Genomic DNA, 25,313 nt, shown 5'->3' on the forward strand with positions numbered 1-25,313 from the left:
TCCAAGTTCTATTCTTTTATGGAGGAAATAGCAGTTTTAAGTTTCATTTTACTTGTGCATGAAATTATTTGTATGTATATGCAGTGACCAGTAGTTTTGGGGTTTTTCAGGTGATGCTCTGTAACTTGCTTTGTAAACCAAAATGCTTTTGTCTGCAGGCTATCAAAAGAAGATAAAGAATTTTTGTGGGAGAAGAGACATTATTGTCATAGTCATACTAGTAGCCTACCAAAACTATTGGCTAGTGCCCCTCATTGGGACTGGGCAAGTCTTCCTGAAATATATTCGTTACTTCAGCAGTGGTCTCCTTTATCACCCTTAGCTGCACTGGAACTACTTGATTCAAAGTAAGAAAAACAAAGTAGATAAGTTCTGCACATGTCTTACACATTAAATGATTTTTGTTTAGAGGATGATTGCGTGGATAGCAATGTTCAAAGGAGGCATACTAACTTTATTCAGATAAGCTATGTAGTGAAAGAGTAACAATAGTATCTGAGGTTGAAATTCTGAATTCTAACATATAACAGGAGAATAAGTTATATAGTAAGGATGTCAAGACTGAAGTCTTGTGAGAGTAGTATGCTTGTCCTAAACATGCACATGTGTGTTTGCCTGTTAGGTAATGTCTCTGAAGGGCCTAACATTTTTAGGTCCTTTCTTGAACTGTTACAGATTTTATATTGGTTCTTTTGTGATCTTAGCTGACTTTAAAAAAAAAAAAAAAAAAAAAAAGGGGGGGGGGGAAGGAGAGAGAGAAAATATGAAAGTACTGTCCAGACAACATAAACTTAGTGTGGATTTGTGGTGACTTTCTAGGTTTGCTGATCAGGAAGTGCGAACGACAGCTGTGAATTGGATAGAGGCATTAAGTGATGATGAATTAACAGACTTCCTGCCTCAATTTGTGCAAGTAAGACTTCCTGCTTACACTAAAACTTCAATTTTTTGCTCCTGAAAAAACAAAGGAATTACCGATTATAGATAACAGAAATGTAATGGCACTTCTATGTCCTTAATAATCTTAACTTAGGTATGGGAAAAAAATTTAAGTAAAGCAGTCAGTTTCCGTCCTGCGTTTGTGATGCTTCTGTCAGTGTACTAGTCAAAAATCTTAGTCTTTGTCTAGAACTGAATTGATTACATTTTCTTTGCATTTAGGCATTGAAGTATGAAACCTACCTGGACAGTGCTCTTGTCAGATTCATTTTGGCTCGGGCTTTGGGAAGCATTCGAATAGCCCACTACCTATATTGGTAGGATGTTCTCTGTTCTGTTATTCCTTTAACTTATTTACTATAGGATTAACATTTCCAGAATAAATATTCTATCTTAATGTCATAGTTTATAACAATGAATGTTGCATAAAATTGATAGTAAACAAAATATAAATGCTGTTTTTCATGAAGAAGCAGACAGTGCCTTTACACAGCAAAAACTTGCATTTTACATCCTGAAAATCAGTAACTTCAAATGTATGTAGTAATGGTTATTTAAAATATTTTAATCTTATTGCCTTGTTTACAATTTTTTATTTAGGGAAAAAGTAACCTAAATCCTTTATTTCAGGCTTCTTAAGGATACACTACACGATGCAAAGTTTGGTGTGAGGTATGAGCAAATTCTTGGAGCCTTTCTTTCAGTCTGTGGAAAAGGCTTGAGGGAAGAGCTGGAGAAGCAAACCAGACTGGTACAGCTTTTTGGAATGGTAGCAGAAAAAGTAAAGCAAACAAGTGGATCTGCTAGACAGGTGTGTATATTAAATTTTTAATATTCTTTAGGAAGATTAGGCCACGTATACCCCCAAAGCAATCCAATACATCAAATCTTTAGTATAAGTTCAATAGAATGTTATATAAAATATGTATGAAAATCTGTGAAACTGTTAATGTGTATTTTTAACAAGTTGATGATTTAAAGTCAATTTTTTTTGTCTGATTTGTTGTCCTCTGAGGCAGAAAATTGTGTGAGAGGATAGGAGGGGTAAGAAGGAAGGATGGTTTCTTTGGCTGCACAATAAGCTAGAATCAGATTTAAACTTGATGCTGAAGATCAATTCCATTGTACAAAAGAACAGATATCTATTTACATGTTGGTAACAGCTTACAATTCAGTAGAGTTGGATGGTATCATTTGGGTCAGTCCAAAAAAAAAAAAAAAAGAAATGACTTGTGTGACATTAGTGCTGTATTCCTAGGTTTATGTGTTTTGGATAGCTAAGACAGCAGTTATAAATCTTTTTGGCATTCCTTTGGCATTGAGGAGGAGTTAGATATCGGTTTTGCTATGCTGCAGGATAACTTTGTCCAAAAGTTTTCTATAGATAGTCCAGTTAGGAAAATATCAGTGGTGTTTTTTCTTTAAAAAAATTTTTTTTTTTGTCTGCAGGCTGTCTTGCAAAATGGTATGGAATGTGTACAGTCCTTTTTCTTGAAAAACAAATGCCGTTTGCCTCTCAATCCTAGCCTTGTGGCAAAAGAGCTAAATATTAAGGTATGGCATGTCCAGAGTTTAAGAATCTTTTTTGTAAAAATTACACATAGGCAAAGCTTTTGCAGTCTGGAAAAATCAGTGGAGGTGCTTGAAAACTGTTTGCACTAATTGAGGAAGGTTTGAATTAAAAATACTGGTTGAATGAGGCAGTAAAATTAGCGGAGAAAAGACAATTTATACAATACTCATGTGCAACCAGTGAAAGTACTTGTTTAAGACAAGTCTGTGGAAAGTTGATATTTCTTCAAATCCTGTCTCCTTTGAAAGCAGTAGTCCTGGTTATAGTAAAGTAGAGAAATATTCAAAGCACATGGAAGAAAAGAAGTCTGACTGCAATAGTAATCAAAAGAGAAAAGTGAACAAGGCTGTAACTTTCAAATAATGAGTAAATATTGTGAAATCAATGAAGCTACCTGTTACTGGTCGTGTCCAAGAGATGCACGAAATCAAGGGAGGCAGCCAATAGCTTTATTTTGTTACAGAGGTCCAGCAGGTGATAATGTAGGAGAAGTAGGTAAATCCTTCTATCCATGACTCTGCAAGGTTCGACAATACTTGCTCATCCACAGGCTTCATAATCATGCATGATGGTATTAAGAACTTAAAACTCTTTGAACACTGGATTTAGTCCTATCTAGGGATGTGATTGCTTTCTTTCTCTACCATAACTATTAAATCATGTGTGCATACTTGAAAGCAGATAAATGAGAAAATACTGTGAAAGGTGCAAACCTTCATTTTTTCCAAAGTCTCTTTCAGTTTTTAAAAAGTTGCTGATAAATGATTTATCCCTGTTTTATTCATGCTTTACTTCAAAAATATATAAAATATCACCATGTTGCAGTACTGTCTTCTGTACAAGAATTAAATGATTATCAGCCAAAGGGCTCTTATTCAAAGCATGTGTTCACCACAATCACAAGATTAAGAAGCCTGAATATGCACACTGTGATTGTCTTGCCTTATGTGCTATTGGGAATTGGTGTTTTCTTTTTTCTTCCCCCCCCTTTCCCCCCCCTTTCCCCCCCCTTTCCCCCCCCTTTCCCCCCCCTTTCCCCCCCCTTTCCCCCCCCTTTCCCCCCCCTTTCCCCCCCCTTTCCCCCCCCTTTCCCCCCCCTTTCCCCCCCCTTTCCCCCCCCTTTCCCCCCCCTTTCCCCCCCCTTTCCCCCCCCTTTCCCCCCCCCTTTCCCCCCCCCTTTCCCCCCCCCTTTCCCCCCCCCTTTCCCCCCCCCTTTCCCCCCCCCTTTCCCCCCCCCTTCCCCCCCCTTTCCCCCCCCTTTCCCCCCCCTTTCCCCCCCCTCTCCCCCCCCTCTCCCCCCCCTCTCCCCCCCCTCTCCCCCCCCTCTCCCCCCCCTCTCCCCCCCCTCTCCCCCCCTCTCCCCCCCTCTCCCCCCCTCTCCCCCCCCTCTCCCCCCCCTCTCCCCCCCCCTCTCCCCCCCCTCTCCCCCCCCTCTCCCCCCCCCTCTCCCCCCCCTCTCCCCCCCCTCTCCCCCCCCTCTCCCCCCCCTCTCCCCCCCCTCTCCCCCCCCTCTCCCCCCCCTCTCCCCCCCCTCTCCCCCCCCTCTCCCCCCCCTCTCCCCCCCCTCTCCCCCCCCCTCTCCCCCCCCTCTCCCCCCCCTCTCCCCCCCCTCTCCCCCCCCCCTTTCCCCCCCCCTTTCCCCCCCCCTTTCCCCCCCCCTTTCCCCCCCCTTTCTTTTAGAATTAACATTAAATCTACTTTTAGGCATGTTCCTTCTTCAGCTCCAATGCAGTACCACTGAAAGTTGCACTGATAAATGCAGACCCTCTGGGAGAAGAAATTAATGTGATGTTTAAGGTAGGCTTTTCGTGTGTATTGGAGAAAAACTGTTGAATGATGAATGAAATAGTACTTAACTTCAACGCAGACCAAGAGAAAGACCAACTTTCACTTTAGCACTGACTTGGCACCATGTAAACAAAAATTTTGGAATCTTGAATGTACCCTTATGGCTTTGTTATTAGGCAGGAAAGTATGTATTTTTCCAGATGATATATACATCTGTCTTAACTGTCTATGTGACCTTCTCAAAGTTGTATAGGAAAACTGCTAGTACTAGGAATTAGTAGTCTCTCTTAAGGACAAGTAGAGTTTCCCCTCGAATAGCCATTCTTTTACCGCTTCTCAGAGTGAAGGCATAAGAATTAAAAACACAACACAAAACAAAAACAAAAAAAAGGAGGGGGCATTATGTTTTCTTAAGATTCCTTTAAACAGTAAAATTTCAGAAGTTAACCGATGCCTGAACATATTGTAACATCTGAAAAATAGGTATGCTGCATGTGAAACCTTAATTGCAGCCTATCACTTACTCCTTTAGGTGCGTAGCTATGAGGAAATAAGTAGTATAATATAACCCTTACTAGAAGTGCAAAGCAATTAAAGTCTGCCAACTTTAGTTTTGTTGAAAGCATATTAGATCTCTAACTTCTTTCTTTTTTCATTTAAGGTTGGAGAAGATCTGCGACAAGATATGCTGGCTTTACAAATGATTAAGATTATGGATAAGATCTGGCTGCAGGAGGGGCTGGATCTACGGATGGTTATCTTCAAGTGTCTCTCAACTGGAAAAGATAGAGGTGCAAAACCAGATGCTACCTATTATCTTTGGTGCTCCTCATCTCAATTTCTTTGCATCTTGTCACTCTTCATAGTAAAACCTTGCTGACTTCTGCTTAGAGGCAGGTCCAGGAAACAATGGAAGGCCAAAGATCTTGCATGCAAGGAATTTTGCTTCTCAAGAGTATAGCAAAATTGAATTATCCTCAATTTCCTTAGAACTGAGTTGCATTTAAATGTATTTCTGCACTTGAATTCTGAAATTCTTACAGTGTCTGCTGTCAAAGAACAGTGGCGCAAGAGTCAATGTAATGATAAAAGCCAGGTTTCCCTCCTAGTGCCCTTATTGCAACACAAGAAAATAATTGTGCCATAGCAATCCTGATTCTTTCATGACAAATAAATTTCTGAAAGTATTCAAGTCAAAACTGAAATTTTAAAGTACTTTGAATCTGCTACAGTTGAGTCGAAGAAATATTCATTTGCTGAAACATGCAAAAAGAACAAAAAATGTTAAAGATAGAAATTATTGCTGCAAAAAGTTCCTTGGGAATATGAGGCAGTTTTGGGGGGTTGAAACTTTAAGTCAGAGAACATTAGGGTCTGAATTAAGTGCAAATTCCACACCTCACCTTGAACATGCTATTTGCTAGCTGTTGCTAATTGTCTAGAGTTAGCCGATAGGAAACACAAGATACAGAAATTAAAGTGGAATTGAGATGATGTAAATATCAGCTTAAAATCCTCAATACTACTAAGAACAGAAGTCATTTTACATAAACGCAACTATTTTGTGTCTTAAATGATTTGAGAACTTTCTTATGAAATATATTAAAGGGTATACAAAAACATCAATATTTCTTTGGACAGACCCCAGAACAGCACGATGAAAACCTTAAGCTTCCAACTTTTTCACATATTTAAGTTGGCAAAATTAACAGAAAAGAGTCAATTTATGTAAAACTTTTGCTTTTTTAGAGGAATGAATGGCATTTCTTCCTACTTTGAACTGTGATTTGATTACGTAGCATGTTACTTTGCTGCTGCTGCAAGTATTCCTAAAATACTTGAAGGATTAAAGAGAAAAACAGAAAAAGTTTATTACGGATTTGCCTGTAGTAACTCTTACAAGATGGAAGTAAAATTATGTTAATCAAAGTATTTCCTTTTTTGATTAAACTATACAAATATTTTTAGTAGGCCTCTCCCGCATGATGCTACATGAGAAGCCCACTCTGCCTTGTTTCTAGCGCAACAATCTGATCCCTTTTACTTTACAGCAGTTAAAGCTACTAGATTACTTAGTGTTCATGCATGAGGAATATTGGTATCAGAATATTTTATAGCTATTAATTATACCCAAAGCATTTATGTAATGCTTTGAGTCAAAGTATGATTTTATATATGCATTCTAGCAACTGCGACTGATTGCAGTAAAGTAAGCTTAATTTGGTTCTATTATGTGTTTCATGTCCTGCTTTGTAAGATGGTCTGAAATGCTTAGTAAACTAATAGAACTATTTTTACAGCTACCTGGGTTTTGAAAGAAGTCAGTTTTAAGTTAGAAGATATATTATTGTCAAGAGAATTTTAATCATATAGTGAAAATACAGTGTAAATTAACATTTGAACTGAAAGGGATGGTAAATACACTTTATATTTTTCATAAAGGCATGGTGGAGCTTGTTCCTGCTTCAGATACACTTAGGAAAATTCAAGTAGAATATGGAGTGACAGGTTCTTTTAAAGACAAACCTCTGGCAGAATGGTTGCGAAAGTATAATCCTACAGAGGAGGAATATGAAAAGGTAACTTTTTTCAATGTTGTTCTTGTTGAAGAGCCCTTAAAAGGGATAAATATCATTTTATGAAAGAATGCAATTCTTGCTCCAGTTCTTCATAAATCTTTAGGAAACTTAATTTTGTCTTCCGACACTTCAGAAAGAGTAAATGAAAATTCTTTGTACAACTGCAAAGTAGTCTGTTAGATGAATTCTCAAGATTAATTTCTGGAGTTTTTATTGGATATAGAAAACTTACTTTGAATTTAACACAGGGAGGAATGGCTTTTGCTCTTGTTTGTGGTTTAGGAGCAATGGTCCCCTTTCATGCCAGTACACCCAATGCTAGAAGTAAAACATTTTCTTCTGGATACAACACTCTGGGAAATAAATGTCCTGTAGCCTTTTCTCTGCTTGCTTATTTCTTCTCTCTGTCTTTTATGATTTGTCTTCATCTCCTATTTTCTCTTTCACCTTTAAAAGAAAAGCAAAGTTTTGCAAAGCAGGCTATTCAAAGAACGTCATCTGGAAAAAGGCAATTTTTAGGAGCTATCTTGTCTAGCTTGAGTTGTACCCTTATCAGGATTGAACTATGAATGCATGAGTGTTTTCCTGTGAAATATAGTCTCAATTCACCCTTTTTTTTCTTTCTTTCTTTTCCCTCCCAGGCTTCAGAAAACTTCATTTACTCTTGTGCAGGATGCTGTGTAGCTACCTATGTACTGGGAATTTGTGACCGTCACAATGATAATATAATGCTTCGAAACACAGGGCATATGTTTCACATTGACTTTGGAAAATTTTTGGGTCATGCACAAATGTTTGGTAGCTTTAAAAGGTATTTTCTGTAGTTAAGTAATGTAGAGATTTCAAGTCTATTTTTCTTAATAATCATTAACATTTAAATTCCTATTAAGTGGTGTTCTTGGTGTGAAGCCAGTATTTCTCAATTTAACCATCTGGTTTCCTGAATCCATTACAACTTTACCTGTGTAGAATTATTTTTGAAAAGGCTCTAGCTCTTTGTGGTGGTGAAATCTGGCAGTTGCATCTTTCTGTTTCCATGTTCTTAACGCTGGAACTGTTTTTAGTACATCAGTATAGGTTTCAAATAAACTTAGGTATTTGATTACCTGAACATTACTTAACTGGGATGCTTCTAAACTGCATGCATATTTGTGCTTTTCTTTGGAAAGAAAAGCATTCCTTCACTTTCAGGGCTAAACAAGCTCTGATTTTTCTTTCAATAGTTATGAAATCCAAGTATTTTGGTACAGGACAAGTGTCTGTGCGTAGGTGTGTGGCTTTTTTTGCCTTGCTGCTAACTCAGAACTTGGTCATACTTATCCAGGGTTATTGGTTAAAATTGTAGTGTAACTTCTCTGTTTTAGTTATGTTCATGCAATTATGCATTGCATGCTGGTTATGTAAACTCTATCAATGAATGAGAAATTGAATGCCAGAAATTGTCATTTGCATGCTTTATAAATAAATGGAAATTGGCTCATAAAACAATAGTGGATGGCAGCATTATAGAAATGAGTAAGCAGCCAGTTTGTATTTCTTCCCCCTCTGAGTAGGGGAAGATGATCTATATCCAAGATAGAGAAATTGCATTTTAGCCAGGTACTCATTACGTTTGTTGTAAGTATATGTATATTTGGTACATTCATTACATTTGTTTGTGTGCTGTGGCTTTTGGAGGTGAGGGATGGAATTTATTTACCTAAACATAGATGTATAGTATCATTTAAGGCATTCGAGGCTAACTTGGCCTCCAAGTGTTGCTCTAGGAGATCTCCTGTAGGTCCAGTATCATGCGAATGTTTTGGGTACTTTAGGGAATCTGGGGTAGCACTAAGCAGCTGAATCCAGCCTAAAAAATGTAAAAGCAGCTGAATCCAACCCCCAGAAGTAAAATGCCATTAATGGATTATTTGATAGCATGGCAGGGGGACACTGGGGTGAATGACAGGAAGTGGATAGACAATATCATTAACATACAAATTCTGCATTTTCAAACAGGGATCGGGCTCCTTTTGTGCTAACGTCAGATATGGCTTATGTCATTAATGGTGGTGAAAAACCCACGATTCGCTTTCAGTTGTTTGTGGATCTCTGTTGTCAAGCTTACAACTTAATAAGAAAACATGCAAACCTCTTCCTTAACCTGCTTTCACTGGTAATCATTATATTAAATTCAGTTGAAACTTGATAGATCTGTGATATAAACTTGAATTAAGGTGTATGCTTTTTATGCTGCAGAGGCTTTTAATGCATGCTGTTAAAAGCCAGAAATATTAAATGAACTTTTGAAGAAAGTTGTATTTGGATCTTAAAAATTCTAGCTACTACTTAGTTGTTACCGGAGAGATAACTAAGACAATAGCACAACTTATACTGCAAAGCCTTTTTGTTAACTACTTTTAACTAACTCTGCAGAAATGGTGGTGGTAGTAACTACTGATTGTAATTGTTGGCTATCACTGTTAGTGTTTAGCAATTTAGTCAAGGCTCAAATCAATTTGAGGCCTAAGGGTTTTAATTATTTCCAAGTAAAATGATACCGGTAACATTAAAGTTGTTATTTCTATTTCCTATAGATGCTTTCTTCAGGGTTACCAGAACTAAGTGGAGTTCAGGACTTGAAGTATGTCCAGGATGCTCTCCAACCCCAAACAACAGATGCAGAAGCTACAATTTTCTTTACGAGGTACTAGATAAGTGAAAGAGTACTAAAATATCCAACTGCATCATCCTTTAATGGGAGTTCTTTGCTGTGATAAATATACTAGGGATGCTCACAAACATGTCTGTAGAGGTTGAATAGTTACATTGGACAACTGATTAATATTTTATGATTATACAGTGAACTAAGTAAATCAATTTCAAATAAGATTAATGTTTATGCTAAAATACTTAGCTGCCTGTAAGAGCAATCTCATGTGAAAAATTGTTTGAAATACTGAAAGTAGATGATTCTGTTCTGCTGCTTGAGACTTGCATTTTGAATACATCTTAAATGGCTTAATAGCAACCTGTATGATGGGATCTTTGTAATGCATGCAGTGTAAAAAAGTTTTCTCTTTCAAGAGTTTTTGCGTGCTGCAGTTTGCACATTGGAAGGGAAGGGGAGACAATCAAATACAGCAAATGGGTGTATGTATATAGTCTAACTGGGTTATTGCTATATGTTACAAAATGAGTTACTGTACTTCTGTTAAATATGTGGGGGAAACTGCACGAGTATCCATAGGCTTTTTTGCTAACTTTGGAAAGCTTTCACTTAGACAAAAACTCATTCCAAAATTTGGGTGCTGAATCTCCTATTAAATGCTGGTATGATACTACTTATATAGCCCATTGATCAATTTTAGTTAAATAGTCAATGTTTCTCCATCACTAAGGACTTGTTTTTTTTATTTTTCTTGAAGACCTAAAAACCTGATTCACTGACAGAATAGTTACGTGTTCTGACATGTGCTCTAGTACTTGAAATTATTTTTCCTTTTGCAGGTTGATCGAATCCAGTCTGGGAAGTGTTGCCACAAAGTTTAATTTCTTCATTCACAACTTGGCTCAGCTGCGTTTCTCAGGTCTGCCTTCTAATGATGAACCCATCCTCTCATTTTCTGCTAAAACATACTCTCTCAAACAAGATGGACGAATCAAACAAGTATCTGTGTTTACCTATCAGAAGAGGTATAATCCAGATAAACATTATGTAAGTATGTGGTATCTGTTTCCATTCAGCAAAAATACTGTGCATTTTCTTCCAAGAAGACACATTCTCCTTACCATGAGTTCAGTACCTAGTCACAGAGGATTAGTCCAGGGCTAGGACTCGCTTTGCTTAACCTTAAGTTAGGTACCTGTGAGGGAGGCATCTAGGTCCCCTTTATTGTCAGAGATTTAATAAATACAGCCATAGATATTAAGCAGTTATGTCAGCTTTAGGATGAGCTGAAGAGTTTTCTAGAGTCCATTGACTGTATTGACTGTAATGGTAGCCTAGACACCCACACCAGTGTTGATACCCAAAGCTGAGTCCCACTGTGGATGACTTGAAACTAAAAACAAGACACCATAATCTAAACCAAGATCTTACTGGGAATGGACCTGCTTGCTTCCTTCCTGAAGAAGAACAGAGCACTAGAGTACAGATTGATACATTCAGCATCCAAGAATATTCTTCAAAATGAAGACACTTCTCGAAAAGGATCTAGAAGGAAGCAGAAAGTGTGCAAGTAGTATTGGCTGAGAAGATTTAAAAAAAATTCAGATTTGAGTCATGTTTGACGTAGCATTCTTCTTTGTGATGGCTCCTTTCTGAATGGAGTCATAAATCAAACACTTTCTTTCTTAGGACCTTTCATTAAAGGTTGTATTTGATCCTCTTGGGTAGAAGCATCTTTTCCTGTATTAATGCACCTACTCTCCCAGTCAGTCTTGCTAGAGGCAGCAAACATTAGACTCTCCTGGCAGGATTTTGATAGGCCTGGGTTGTACTTGAAGACTTGTACTGAAATTCTTATGCCTATGCAGATATGAAATTATCTGACTTCCAGATTGTTTTCATTTCTCTATTGCTGTTTGCTGGCCTAGAATAGTCAGCTCAAGTTACGATTTCCTCAGATTAAGTGAGATGTATTGACTTCTGATAACGTACATCTCTTTCCAAGTTGCATTTGCTGTGAATGACTTAAATCTAACAGACGTCAGCTAGGTAAGGTAGAATGAAGCTCAAGAATGATCAAGTACAAAGCTTTTTCTTTGATTCTGGCACTGTACTGCAAGTGTACTTGACCGTTCCTGGTCTAAGTCAAAGCTGGCTTTTATCTTTCAGGATTCTATAAGATGATGTAACCTGCTGTCTAGGTCTTAAGCCTCTTCCTAGTTGCACACTTTTTTGTAAATACACATTTAACTCATCTACCCATATGAGTCCGCTGAACATAGTTGAGAGAATGCACAGAAAATTTTGTTTTCCCTTTCATAGTAATGTGGATGACCAGTGTATTCCCAGTCTTTTGTCAAATTAATTTTTGTATAGCGTCTGCCCACCAAATTATTGCTTTAAAAGTGGAATCCTTTAGAATCTTGAGAGAATTAGACTGAGAAAATTGGGCATTAGTTTACCCTGCAGTCTGGACCCGAAAAATTTCATGGGAGTTCTAGCCACACAGATGTAGGTCTAGATGTCATTCTGCACTGGTGTATTAAAATATTGTACACCTGATATAAAGTATGAACCTCTACTCAAGCTTCAAAGGGAGAATACTGACAGCTTAGCCTTAACTAACTTTATCCTGTTGCCAGATGTGAATCTACAGTATAGGAAGACCATTTATGTTACTTTGTACCACAGTAGGGTTGTTTGTGATTTTACTATAAAATGCAAATATTGTTACTGGGAAACATATGCAAGAGAAGGATCGCAGTAGTAGAAAGAACTAACTGTTAAGAAAAATTTGAATCAAGTCAGTTCCTATAATATTGCTACTACTAGTATCTTTTCTGTGTTTTTGACAGGTCTATGTAGTGAGAGTTCTGAGAGAAGGACAAGTTGAACCAACATTTGTCTTCCGGACATTTGATGAGTTCCAGGAGCTCCACAACAAACTTGGTATTCTCTTTCCTCTCTGGAAACTACCAGGGTATGTTCCTAACTCAGTAATAAATATTTCAATAAAAGCAGCAAAAGTAACCCCAGCTGGGTGGAAGAAGAAACTGTGTGAAATAAGGAGGAGGCAAAACTGCTGAAGGCCAGACTACTCCTGAAAGTTAGCAATTAAGATATGAAAGGGGAAAAGTGCATTGTTTTAAGGAGAAGCACCAGAGGAGCAACTCAGTGTCTTTAGAGTGTGGTATCATTTACAACAACTATCTATAAATGTTTTCTCACTTTTCTGTAATGGCATTGCATGTTAGTGTGCTGTGGTTCCACTTGTGATTGACAACAGAAATGGATGTCAGCATTTCTAGATAGAAATTGTGGTGAAATCTAAATATACTTACTTCAGAGAAGTTAACTGAAAAGTACATCTTGTTCTTTCCTTGTAGCTTTCCTAATAAGATGGTTCTGGGAAGAACCCATATAAAAGATGTAGCAGCTAAAAGAAAAGTGGAGCTCAACAGCTATATACAGAGTCTGATGAACAGTACTTCAGAGGTGACAGAAGTGAGTTTAAATAAGCAAATCCAATGAAAGCTTTCAAATTTTAGTGCTTGTTAACACTCAAACTAACATGTAACCTTTCTTCCAAATTTAGTGTGATCTTGTTTATACTTTTTTCCATCCTTTACTTCGTGATGACAAAGTGGAAGGAATAGATGGAATAGCCAGACCTACAGGTAAGTAACTTTTTGGGGGTGATGTCTATAAACTGGATGACTGTAGTATAACACCTTTGCAATGTGATTTAAAAAAAAATCTCTTAATTAACTCTAGCTTTTCCTCACTGAAAACTTGCACCTGTATTTTTTCCCCTAAATATCTGTCTGCATACAGCTTCAAGGAGATAAAAACATAAAATTGCAATAATACCACAAAACAATTGAGGTTGGAAAGGACCTCTGGAGATCACCTAGTCCAAACCCCCTGCTCAAGCAGCATCACCTAGAGCAGGCTGCTCAGGACCACGTCCAAATGGCTTTTGAATATCTCCAAGGATGGAGACTCCACAACCTCTCTGAGCAACCTGTTCCAGTGCTCTGTCACCCTCACAGTAAAAGCTTTTCCTTTAGATGCAGACGGAGCTTCCTGTGTTGCAGTTTGTGCCCGTTGCCTCTCATCCGGTTGCTGGGCACCACTGAAAACAGTCTGGCCCCATCCCCTCTACACCCTCCCTTCAGATACTTATGCACATTGATAAGATCCCCCCCTCACTCTTCTCTTCTCCAGGCTGAACGGGCCCAGCTCTCTCAGCCTTTGCTCACATGAGAGATGCTCCAGTCCCTTCATCATCTTAGCAGCCCTTCGCTGGACTCGCTCCAGTAGCTCCATGTCTCTCCTGTATTGGGGAGCCCAGAACTGGACACAGTACTCAGATGCGGCCTCACCAGGGCTGAGTAGAGGGGGACAATCACCTCCCTTGACCTGCTGGCAACACTCTTCCTCATGCACCCCAGGATACCATTGGCCTTCTTGGCCACAAGGGCACATTGCTGCCTCATGCTTAACTTGGTGTCCACCAGCACTCCCAGGTCCTTCTCCGCAGAGCTGCTTTTCAGCAGGTCAACCCCCAACCTGTACTGGTGCATGGGGTTATTCCTCCCCAGGTGCAGGACCCTGCACTTGCCTTTGTTGAACTTCAGGAGGTTCCTCTCTGCCCACCTCTCCAGCCTGTCCAGGTCTCTCTGAATGGCAGCACAGCCCTCTGGCGTATCAGCCACTCCTCCCAGTTTTGTATCATCAGCAAACTTGCTGAGGGAGCACTCTGTCCCATCATCCAGGTCATTAATGAAGAAGTTGAACAAGACTGGACCCAGTACTGACCCCTGGGGGACACAGCTAGTTACTGGCCTCCAACTAGACTTTGTGCCACTGAGCACAACTCTCTGAGCTCTGCCATTCAGCCAGTTCTCAATCCACCTCACTGTTGGTTCATCTGGCCCGTACCTCCTCAGCTTGCCTATGAGGATGTTATGGGGAACAGTGTCGAAAGCCTTGAAGTCAAGTGAGACAACACCCACTGCTCTCCCCTCCTCTACCCAGCCAGCCGTTCTGTCCTGGAAGGGTTTCAGGTTGGTTAAGCATGATTTCCCCTTTGAATCCATGCTGACTACTCCTGATCACCTTCTAGTCCTTCATGTGCCTGGAAATGGTGTTCAGGATGAGCTGCTCCATCACCTTTCCAGGGATTGAGCTGAGGCTGACTGGCCTGTAGTTCCCTAGGTCCTCCTTTTTGAAGACTGGAGTGACATTGCTTTTCTTCCGGTCCTCAGGCACCTCTCCTGATCTCCATGACCTTTCAAAGATGATTGAGAGTGGCCTAGCAGAGACATTGGCCCGCTCCCTCAGCACTTGTGAGTGCATCCCATCAGGGCCTGTGGACTTGTGTACGTCTGGTTTCCTTAAGTATTCCCTAACCTGATCCTCTTCCACCAAGGGAGGATTTTCCTTTCTCCAGACCTCCCCCAGGTCTCTGGGGCCTGGGATCCTGAGAGCTGGTCTTACTGGTAAAGACTGAGTCAAAGGAGGCATTCAGGACCTTAGCCTTTTCTGTGTCCTGTGTCACCAGGGCCCCTGCCCACTTCAGCAGCGGGCCTGCATTTCTCCTAGTCTTCCCTTTGCTACTGTTGTCCTTAGCCCTTCTTGTTGTCCTTGATGTCCCTTGCCAGATTGAACTTCAGATGGGTTTTGGCCTTCCTAGGCCCATCCCTGCATGCTTGGATAGAGTCCCTATATTCCTCCCATGTTACCTGTCACTGCTTCCATCTTCTGTGTACTTCCTTTTTATATTTGAGTTTTGCCAGGAGCTCCTTGTTCATTCATGCAGGTCTCCTGCCACCTCTGCTTGACTTTCTAATCAACGGGATGGACTGTTCTTGAGCTTGGAGGAGGTGACCCTGGAAAATCAACCAGCTTTTTTGGACCCCCCTGCCCCTTCCCTCTAGGACTCTATTTGAGATCACTTAGGTTTCCTTATAACTTGAAAAATTATTAAGGCTTTTACTCTAAACCTCCAAGTTGGTTCTTCGAATGCAAAAATTTTTCTGAAACCTTGCCATCTTGGGGAGGGTGAATTTGAAAAAAATAAAAATAAATAAAATCAGGAACAAATGAATTGGACCTAAGCCTTGCCTTCCCCCCCACCCCCCATGCAATTAGTCAATGTAGTACTGAGGAAAACTTGTAGAATACAAATATTGTGGGGAAATAATGGTGCATTTGTGGGTTTTTTTTGTTGTTGTTGTTCTTTTTCCAGATACAAGTCCATCAAGCCCTACCTCGGGCAAAGTGGGAGGAGAAGTGAAGCTATCCATATCATATAGAAATAGCACTCTATTTATCATGGTGATGCATATCAAAGATCTGGTGAGTTGAGGTACTGAGCTCGGTGCCAAAAACTCTTCTGTTTTGAGTGACCTTTACTTAGATTGATGCAGTAATGATGGAAACATCTGTCTTCCTCCAAATTTAATTTTTCCAACTGCTAATTTAATCAACTGCTGATTTTGGTTAGCTTTGTGGTAATAACTAAGAATTTGAAAAAGGATCTTCAAATGGATGTGCACTAATTAGTTTTCTAATTTGTCTTGTTTTTTCATTGTAGGTTACAGAAGATGGTGCTGATCCAAATCCCTATGTAAAAACATACTTACTTCCAGATACACATAAAACATCTAAACGCAAAACCAAAATCTCCCGAAAGACAAGAAATCCAACTTTCAATGAAATGGCAAGTTAAAATTTAATATGTAACAACTCCCTATGGTCTGATATAATCTTGTATTCTAAAACATAATAAAAATTTGTCTAAAAAAATCTTTAAATGTATATGAAGAGAAAATATACTTGTTTCACAAACTTTAGGCTCTGTTATTTAAAAATAAATAATCTGATTATGTAATCTTACTGTAAGGAAGCAAGTAAGCAGAAATATCTCAGACTCTCTTTAAGAGGAGTGATGGGGAGAAGGAGAGGAATCTTAAAAGTGATTTCTTTTTATTTTTTTCCCTCCCCAGTTCCCCCCCTTCCCCTCCATTCATAACTTGGCCAGTGTGGATAACTCTATATTCCCAGTTGCTCTGAATTAATGGGGAGAAGAATAAATTCAAAAGTCCTGTCATGTAAACAGTACTTCCCAACTAAAAATTCTGTCCCTTTTAAACAGTTTAGCATTCAGAGCACCAAATCAAATAAGCACGTGCTTCAGCCCAGCCTCTGAAAAGCAGACTTACTGGATGGGCATAACATGCAGTTGATAAGCAATGCTTAAATTTGTCAGTGGCTAGGCAGTCAGAAAAAGGGCAATCTGTGCAACTTCACTTGGATAACCAAAAAATCTTAACTTTTTACTTTCTAGCTTGTGTACAGTGGATACAGCATGGAGACACTGAAACAGAGAGAACTTCAGTTAAGTGTGCTCAGTGCAGAATCATTACGCGAGAACTTTTTCTTGGGTGGAATTACACTCTCACTAAAGGACTTCAACTTAAGCAAAGAGACTGTTAATTGGTATCAACTAACTGCTGTACCCTATCTGTGAACTAATTTCTACACCTGAGTAAGAACAGACCAATTGTATTCACCAGTGCTTTGTGCATCATCTTACTTGAAAATAACTTGTACATCTTAAAATAAGAGAGACTGCATTTCAACAGATATGTTGGACCAACCTTCATGTAGCCTAATTTGGAGGATTTCTAGAAAACCATTTCTGGTTTATGCTTATGCAATGTTATCAAAGCATTAATGTAAATGTTTCTTAATAGTTGCGGGTAAAGGAAGGGTTTTTAAACCATCCATGAAAGAGTCAAATTAACAGTCTGACCATGCTGGTTGGTTAAACCACCACAGCTTCATCATGAACTTAGGCCTGTGGATGTAGTGGATTTTTGGTTTATAATTTTTCTGCTCCCTGTATTATGTCATCCATGGCATGATGATGGAGAATATCAAAGAAAATGTGTATTTTTCAGGATTACATTCCCACTATTAACTAGGCATCACAGAAGCAGCAATAGGTAAAATATTGGTGGTTTCACACCTGTAGAAATGAAGGTTGAAGGGCTGGAAAAATTCCTTGGCATTGCATTTGATCCCAGATTCATGCTTCTCTAAAAGTTATTGGAGTGAGTGCCAATAATGGAAGTTGTAAATAATGGTGCCTTATAACTCAGATGCTTCTCTTGTACCTCATTTCTAGTATTTAAATATGTATGTTAACTCTTTCAGCTCCTTAAAAAGGGGAAGTGTTCTCACATTCAATAACTTGCAGGTCCTACCGGAAGTCTTTTCCAGAGAAATGTGTTATTTCCAAATAACATCACTTAAACTGATCTTCATAACTAGTGAAACTTATGTGAATTCCTTCTGCCCTATCTTCTACCCATGATCTGCAAAAGTGAACGAAGACTGGCTGAATGTGTGCTGCTTTCCGATGTTTTGAAACCATGTTTTTAAATTTTTAGAACTTAAATACTGCAGTGAGTAAATGTGGAACAGATTCAAACGCAAAATCCAAAGTTGTATCGCACCTAAATTATTTATGTGCACCCTCCAGGTCAATGATGGCTTCCAGTTTAAAAAAAAAAAAAAAAAGCGCAACTACTGAATAAACTGCAGGTCAGGCATGAGTTGCATTAACAGTGCTTTGGGAGAGGAACTTGGTCACTTGTTTTTCTACAGTTCACAGTAACAGTTTCTCTCTCAAGCAGCCTTAAATTTGAAATAAATTCTGACAATGGAATATAAATGTTAACTACTCCCTCCCATTAATACCACTGGTTACTTAAGTGGGTGTTTTTCTGCACTACAAGGATAGCCTTGTTGTTCAGCTTACTCAGTTTTTAATATGGGCATATTCTGTCTAGACAAAGCTAGAGTTAAATTGCACATTTTTGTTTAGTGCTAGATCTGAAACATGTTTTGAGAAAGGGTGACAGACTATCAGCACTATCACTGGAATGAAATTTAAAATATGGAATGATGAACACTGATACAGTACAGGCAAGTCTTCTTGCCCAACACTAAAAAGCTTTTTCATAATCTGATTTCCTTCCCCTGCTACTGACCAGTGTCCCTTCAATACAGAAGACAGAAGTAGACTTGAATCTCTTGGTGCCTAAAATATTCACAGTCCAATTTCTTGGGTAAGGTATGATTAAAAAGCTAAGAATATCTCGAATGTTAGAAACTGGGTTGCTACTAATGGGCACTAATAAAATCCAGAATCCCAGTTCTATGAACTATCTTCTGCATATTTTTCATTTAGTATATAGCATGTAAATAATATACTATATGACTAACTAGATATATTTCCTGCTCACTTGATGCTTTTGAGATTTACTCCATTCCATCATCAGAATCGCAAGTTACTTAAACACAGGAAAGTAGACTACTGTTTTTGTGAAACGTTCCATTGTGAAATAAAATTAAAGCAATATGTACTGCCTTTTTGCAGTTTGCTATTAAAGCACAGTGTCTTACAGCACAAAATACAAATAAAAAAACTAAAATCATTTTAAAAAATGATTTTCAGTTTTAACAGTTGTCTGGACTCTGGTAAGAAAATGTATAGTACTGTATTATTGTTAGCACTTGTCCTGACTTCTGATTTAACAATCTTCTTAACTCATTTTGTGCCTTTCTCTTCCTTTTGCAAAATATTCACTGGCTAAAGCTTTTTGTGATCACGATTTTTATTTTGCATATGGGATCTGGCCTTGGCCCCTCCTCAGAAGTAGAGGAACAGCACCAAGCTTGCACCTCTTTGCACTGTTTTCAATCAATTAAGAAAAAAACTGATTGTGTTCCAATAACCTTTTAATGTATTACATACAAAAAAAAAGGGGGGGGGGCAAAAGGAAGATACTAAGCTGGGATGGAAGTTGCCGGTACACTAATTTGTTTGAAAATGTAGTTTAACAGCTTTTTATATCTTGTTTACTTAAAAAAATATATATATATGCAACATGTGACCCGCAGCCAGAAATACACTTGTCTCTCCAGCCTTTGTTTTGATATTTGAGAGTAACTGCTTGCTCTAAGACTTACTCGTTTTCTTTATTAAACCTAACCTAGACCTTTGCACTGAAATTTTTATTACTGCCTTTTTATGAGCTACAGGTACCTGTATCTGGAAGCATGTGTGATCTCTGATAAAAAGTTCTTTGCTCTATTTTTAAAAAAAAGAAGGTTGCGTAGAAATCTCAGTACTTGCCTTAAGGGACTGCTCTTTCTAGGACTCCAGTATGGTCAATTTTCCACTGGGACTTTCCTGGTATTTGCACAATGCGTGTGTTACACAAGCAGCGTTCCCTAGGCCCTCCTTGTGCTCTTTACTCGGACACTGTGACTAGGTAGTGCTATAGGTTCACTGAGAGCAACTTGTTTGCCTCCCTTTGTCTATATATCTGTAAGAACCAAATATTTTAATTAAATGACTAGTTAATAAAGATGTACAATAAGGCCCCTGTACTGTAAATGTGACTCCGTAACTGTCCTGTAAGTACATTAAACACTATTCTGCCATTAAAAAATGAAAGCGTGTTGTTCTTCACTTCCCAGGGGCCCGCTGCTGTTTCCCCCCTCAGCGGCCCGGCGGCGCCAACGGCCGCGCACGCGCGCCCCCCTCAGCGGCCCGGCGGCGCCAACGGCCGCGCACGCGCGCCCCCTCTCTTCCCTCCCCGCGGCGGGCGGCCGCGCGGTGCATGCCGGGCGGAGCTGGGGCAGGGCGGCGCTTCTGATTGGCCGGCGCGGGGGCGCGAGGCGGGGCTGGGCGCAGCGGCGCCCTTTCCGGCGGAAGCGGGAGCAAGGAGGGTGTTGCCTCGCCGAGCTCTCCCTCTTTGCCGCCGCCATCATGGGCCGCATGCACGCACCCGGGTGAGTGCCGCCGCGGGGCTGGGGCGGGCGCTTGGGGGCGCCGCGGGCGGGCGGTGAGCGGCCCTGGGGGCTGCTGGGGCCGCCGCGCGGGGGTGGGGAGCAGGCGCGGTGCTGAGGCGAGGGCGTCGGGCCGGGTCGCCGTTTGCCGGGCGTCAGGAGGCCTGGACGCGGCCCCTCAGGACCCGTGCGTAGCGGGCGGCCTCGCCCGGCTCCTCTCAGCCTGTCGTTCTCTCTTTTTTCTTCGCAGAAAGGGCTTGTCCCAGTCAGCCTTGCCCTACCGACGCAGCGTGCCTACGGTAAGTGGCTGCCCCCGGCGCGCTTGGCGGCCCCGGGTGGCTGTAGTAGGGCTCTCAGCGAACTCCGGTTCTCCGGGCGCAGCCTGGCAGTGCCCGTGAAGAGAAAGCAATACGAAGAGAACAGCTGTGACATTATTCTGAAATACAGAGTGGTAACAGCAGTTACTAAATGTTGCTTAACCTTATGGATTTTAAGATACTGGAAAAGCAAGTATTATTTGCTGGCTGGCTGACTCATTGGGGGGAAAAGTCTGTTTTTCTCTTTGTGCATCCTATTTTTGGAGAACATGATTTAAATTATTGTGTATTGATGATTTTTAGAGATTAAGTTGTCACCTTCACATTTGAGTTTGGTTTGTCTTTGTGGAATAGACCCACAGTTTTCTTAGCTGTGTCTGTAACAGTATTTGCTAGTCAGAGCCCTAACTTTAGTAATTTCAGTGTGTACTTTTCAGGGGGCAAATTAATTTCACTTAAGGGGCCTATCTATTGGCTGAACCAGTAGCACCTTAATTTAGCTTGCTTTGCAAGACTGTTTCTTGGAGAATCTGTCTGTGGGCAGAAAGGTCAGTTTATGGTATGCATGGAGAAACACACTGAAAAATAGTTAAACAGAAACATGAAATTAATCTACATAGACATAACCAAAAGTAAAATAATATGAAGCTACCTTCAAGTGCTATCAGTGGCTAAAATATTTAATACAGATTAGGATGCTCAAATGATTCTGCTTTTTTGAAAAACCCTGTTATCTGCTTGGTTTTATTTGTGTTCTGTTTTGAGATGTAGTTTACAGAGTACTTTTAAATACATCTTCACTTTTATTTTTCTAGTTCCAAAGCAATTTAAGAAGCTTTTCTAGCTTATTGATAGCTGTGGATTTTCTAGCTTGTTGGTGCTGTCTTTCTCTTAATAATCGTGGAAGCAATGTCTCTGTCAGCACAATTTAACATAGGAGTAACAGAAAAGGCATAGGTCTACCTGAGTAGAGATCCCTTTGTCTTATTTTTAGATCATCAGCTAAGGATAAAACAAAGCACCTAGTTGGAGGCTATATTTGGTGTTTTAAGCAGGGACTTTCTTCCATGCACACCCCCCACACCCCCACCCTACCCCATGTTTAACTAGCACTATGGATTCATACTATCCAAGAAAGTTTCTCAACTCAAAAATATCATTAGAAGTTCTAGATTGTTCTCTCAAGCATTATAAAGCATCTACTTCCAGCACTTATAAAAGGTTTTCATATAGCCAGCCTGTGCTTCTGTATTAAACAATGTTTATCAGTTTGTTCGTTTTTTTTCTTTAGTGGCTGAAGCTTACTTCTGATGATGTAAAGGAACAGATCTACAAGCTGGCTAAAAAAGGCCTGACTCCCTCACAAATTGGTAAGGTTTCTGAATAACTCCCAAAGGGAGGCAAAATACTTTTTCCTGACTATAATATGTCAACTGTTCCCTCAAACTGTGTAAAACAACATGTGAAGGAAATACTCGTTTTGTGATTGTACATATTTATTCACTGTGTGGATACCTCTGGCAATGTAGCAGTTCCCATTCTTGCAAGATCTGTAGTTGATAAAGATGCTGGAAATTATTGTACCATTCTCTTTTAAGAAACTCTGGTCCCCTGTTCTTCTAATTAAGTTGTTCTTTTCAAGCAGAAAGCATGAAGCATCTGTTTAATCTTATAACCCGTCCTTAAGAATGGCCACTAATAGGTATTATGGGGAAGTTTATTTTGCCCTGTTTCTCAGAGGAAAAACTTCTCAAATATCAGCTACCCTAGGTTTAGGAGCTTACTGTACAGCTACCTAATGAATTAGTTCTCAGTGGCTTGGACCCCTTTAAAGTTCCACTTAAGTATGTGTGTGTGCTTTATGTGGTAGCGAGTTCTGTGGTGTAGTTATGTATTGCATGAAAGAATTTTCTTTTCCTTGCATAGTTGTTCTGAGAATATTAGTGGTCTATATGGTTGAGTAAATTCTTTATTTTAGGTGCTTTAAGAGTGACCTGTAGTGTTGCATTTGAAAACATTCTTTTCTAGTTTGATTTTTGCTGTAAACTGTAACTAAAGAGTTCCCTAGTAAAACATTCTAATGGAGCAAACACAAGCTGTGTCTGACAAAAATTTAAATCTTAGGTAGTGTATAAAATCTTTTTTCTCCCAATACCTAATTTTAATAAGTCCTACTGACTGATATTTTAGTTCTTACTATGTTACTTGCCTGAACGTGATGGATGAGTCAGTTGTCTGTTAAATGCTCTGTAGTGAAGTGAAAGGTTTAACCAATATTTAGAGAAAACTTTTCTTGGCTATCTTATGAAACTTTACAACAATAAGAGATAGGAGTTGTTTGTGGGGGATTTTTTTTTTCCCAGTGTGAGTTGTAAATGTTTGTTTCAGGTGTGATCCTGAGGGATTCCCATGGTGTTGCCCAGGTTCGCTTTGTTACTGGCAACAAAATTTTGAGAATCCTTAAATCGAAGGGACTGGCCCCAGACCTTCCAGAAGATCTTTATCACTTGATCAAGAAAGCTGTTGCTGTTCGCAAGCATCTTGAGAGAAACAGAAAGGTGAGTGCTAATTTAACTAGAAACTTTCACTTTCTCACATAATACAATAGTTTCTTTAACTTTTGTTGGATCCAATTTTTAAAATAAACTTTATGCAGCTATTCCTAATAATGTGTGCACATGAGGAGAAAGCCCCCCCGGCTGTATCTGTCCTATTTTGATATCATTCAATTTAAATACTTTCTAATCTTTAATGCTGTCTAGGGTTTTGTGGGTACTTTTTAATTAAAGAACTCAGTTTTATAGAGAAATCAGGTATTTTTCTGTTTTGTAGCTGGGAAAAGAGGCAAGAGAAAAGTGATGAGCCACTCTGTTAACAAAGCCAAGACTCTTAGTGCAGGTCCTGTTAATGGCCACATTTGAGTAAAATTAGGGCTTGGAGGAACTTTTTGGAAAGGGAGAACTGACTTTGTAATTCTCCGTCTTAAAAACGCTGCTTAAACCACATATTTCTAGTTTTATTCTGGATTTACCAAACTCATCAGACTTTGGCAAAGGGAACATGGAGTTTGTAGCACTAGCTGTGGATATCAGACTTTACCAAAGCTCATCTGAATTGTAGATCATCTAGAACTCAAAGTAGTGCTTGATTGTGATGTAACTTTCTTTTAAAGGATAAAGATGCCAAGTTCCGCCTGATTCTGATTGAAAGCAGAATTCATAGGTTGGCTCGCTACTACAAAACTAAGAGAGTACTTCCACCCAACTGGAAGTAGTAAGTCTTTTCTTCCATTTCATTGCTTTCATAAAGGTCTAGTAAGTGATATGCTGGGGTTGTTATCTAGAGGGTCAAGAACGTGTTATGATGAGGCATATAGGTAAAGCAGACAGTAAAGAATCGATACTTTTGTAGATAGTAACTGATACATTCACAGAAATTACAGCTGACTAAAATGACTGTCACAATACTTAGAAAATACTGTCTCACCAGGTGAAGTAACTATACACTTAGATAATTTTTATAACAATGCAAACTGAAGTCTCTGGTCTCATTCAGGTACCTTTATATTTCATATTGCTTTAAAGATCTATTGAAAGCTGATTCAATAGCTGAGGGAAAAATTAAGTCTAGGCAAATTTAGCCAACATTAGAGAATTCTCTTAGATGTCTGAGTGAACTTCTCTTAGTCTGAAAAGACTTAAGTGCCACTAACCAGATTTTTGAAAATGCTGTTTTGTTCTGTTATCCTAATTATGCCATTCTTGTATTTTAAAAGGAAGGGTGACTTTCCTTTGTCCCACACAAAATTTTAAACAGGTCATGATTAAGCTCAGGATTAGTAGTTAAAGCTTTGAACTGAAACAATATTTTTGGTGACAGCTAGTTTGAAAAACTGCCTCTGTAACTAATATTTTTTCTCTCTCTCTCTCTCCCTCTCTTTCTCTCTCTCTTTTTCTAGTGAATCATCAACAGCTTCTGCCCTGGTCGCATAAGAGCTGACTATGACTTACTGAAAGAATAAATTTACGTTAACTAAGCTTTTGTTGTCTCTAAATGGTTGGTGCATAATACTTGCCAGTTTCAGGAAGCTGCATGTAGATAGGCAGTGCTTGGACTGGAGATGAAGTGTTGTTCTGTATTGCTGTCCTTCAGTAGCAAATCATGGTAGTGGTTGTTCCTACTACTCTAGGCCAACTGTACTGTTTGTCTGTGTGCTGAAACTGGATTTTTGATGTGATAGCCTCAAGAAAGAAAAGTGACTTAATCATCCACAGCAAATATATTTTAGTAATATGGGGCCATTCCCTGTGTGTGTCCTGCAGAAAGAACTAGGGAAGATGGTAGTGACAGGAGGAAGGGCTGAAAACTTAGAAAATGTGGAGGACAAAGGATTATGCCAGAGGAGAGGAAAAAGGGAAACAAAATTGGAAAGGTAGGTGGAATTGTTGCAGGTAGTGTGGATCTGCTGTTCTTACAGAACAGGTCCAAAAAGTTTAAGCAGACCTCAGCCAGTTCTAACAGCCTACATGCCTCAAGGTGTGTGTTTATGCTGCTTTGGTGCTCCACAGATCATATCAGGACTCCTTGCTCAGTGG

General features: G+C 39.6%; 2 protein-coding genes across 9 annotated transcripts in view; both read left to right on the plus strand.

Annotated features, from left to right (window-relative positions):
- PIK3C2A (phosphatidylinositol-4-phosphate 3-kinase catalytic subunit type 2 alpha) overlaps positions 1-19,609 on the plus strand; it is an 80,820-nt gene extending 61,211 nt beyond the window's left edge. For all 8 annotated transcript variants that reach the window (XM_067296057.1, XM_067296058.1, XM_067296055.1 and 5 more), the window contains 18 exons: positions 159-347; positions 820-913; positions 1,162-1,256; positions 1,570-1,750; positions 2,389-2,493; positions 4,217-4,309; positions 4,962-5,091; positions 6,743-6,879; positions 7,521-7,690; positions 8,878-9,034; positions 9,456-9,565; positions 10,369-10,576; positions 12,385-12,509; positions 12,916-13,033; positions 13,125-13,206; positions 15,783-15,892; positions 16,131-16,256; positions 16,884-19,609. In XM_067296057.1, the coding sequence (XP_067152158.1) occupies positions 159-347; positions 820-913; positions 1,162-1,256; positions 1,570-1,750; positions 2,389-2,493; positions 4,217-4,309; positions 4,962-5,091; positions 6,743-6,879; positions 7,521-7,690; positions 8,878-9,034; positions 9,456-9,565; positions 10,369-10,576; positions 12,385-12,509; positions 12,916-13,033; positions 13,125-13,206; positions 15,783-15,892; positions 16,131-16,256; positions 16,884-17,066 (2,413 nt within the window). In that variant the 3' untranslated portion in view covers positions 17,067-19,609. The remainder of the gene's footprint in view (positions 1-158; positions 348-819; positions 914-1,161; positions 1,257-1,569; positions 1,751-2,388; positions 2,494-4,216; positions 4,310-4,961; positions 5,092-6,742; positions 6,880-7,520; positions 7,691-8,877; positions 9,035-9,455; positions 9,566-10,368; positions 10,577-12,384; positions 12,510-12,915; positions 13,034-13,124; positions 13,207-15,782; positions 15,893-16,130; positions 16,257-16,883) is intronic.
- Positions 19,610-20,307: 698 nt separating this feature from the next.
- Positions 20,308-24,754, plus strand: RPS13 (ribosomal protein S13). The gene is made up of 6 exons (XM_067296064.1): positions 20,308-20,404; positions 20,652-20,700; positions 22,010-22,088; positions 23,107-23,276; positions 23,891-23,991; positions 24,677-24,754. Exons 1-6 carry the CDS (start codon positions 20,382-20,384, stop codon positions 24,708-24,710), a joined length of 456 nt encoding a protein of 151 aa, XP_067152165.1. The 5' UTR covers positions 20,308-20,381; the 3' UTR covers positions 24,711-24,754.
- Positions 24,755-25,313: the final 559 nt, after the last annotated feature.

This window comes from Apteryx mantelli, chromosome 4 (genome assembly GCF_036417845.1).
Source record: "Apteryx mantelli isolate bAptMan1 chromosome 4, bAptMan1.hap1, whole genome shotgun sequence".
In the NCBI taxonomy this organism is placed as follows: domain Eukaryota; kingdom Metazoa; phylum Chordata; class Aves; order Apterygiformes; family Apterygidae; genus Apteryx; species Apteryx mantelli.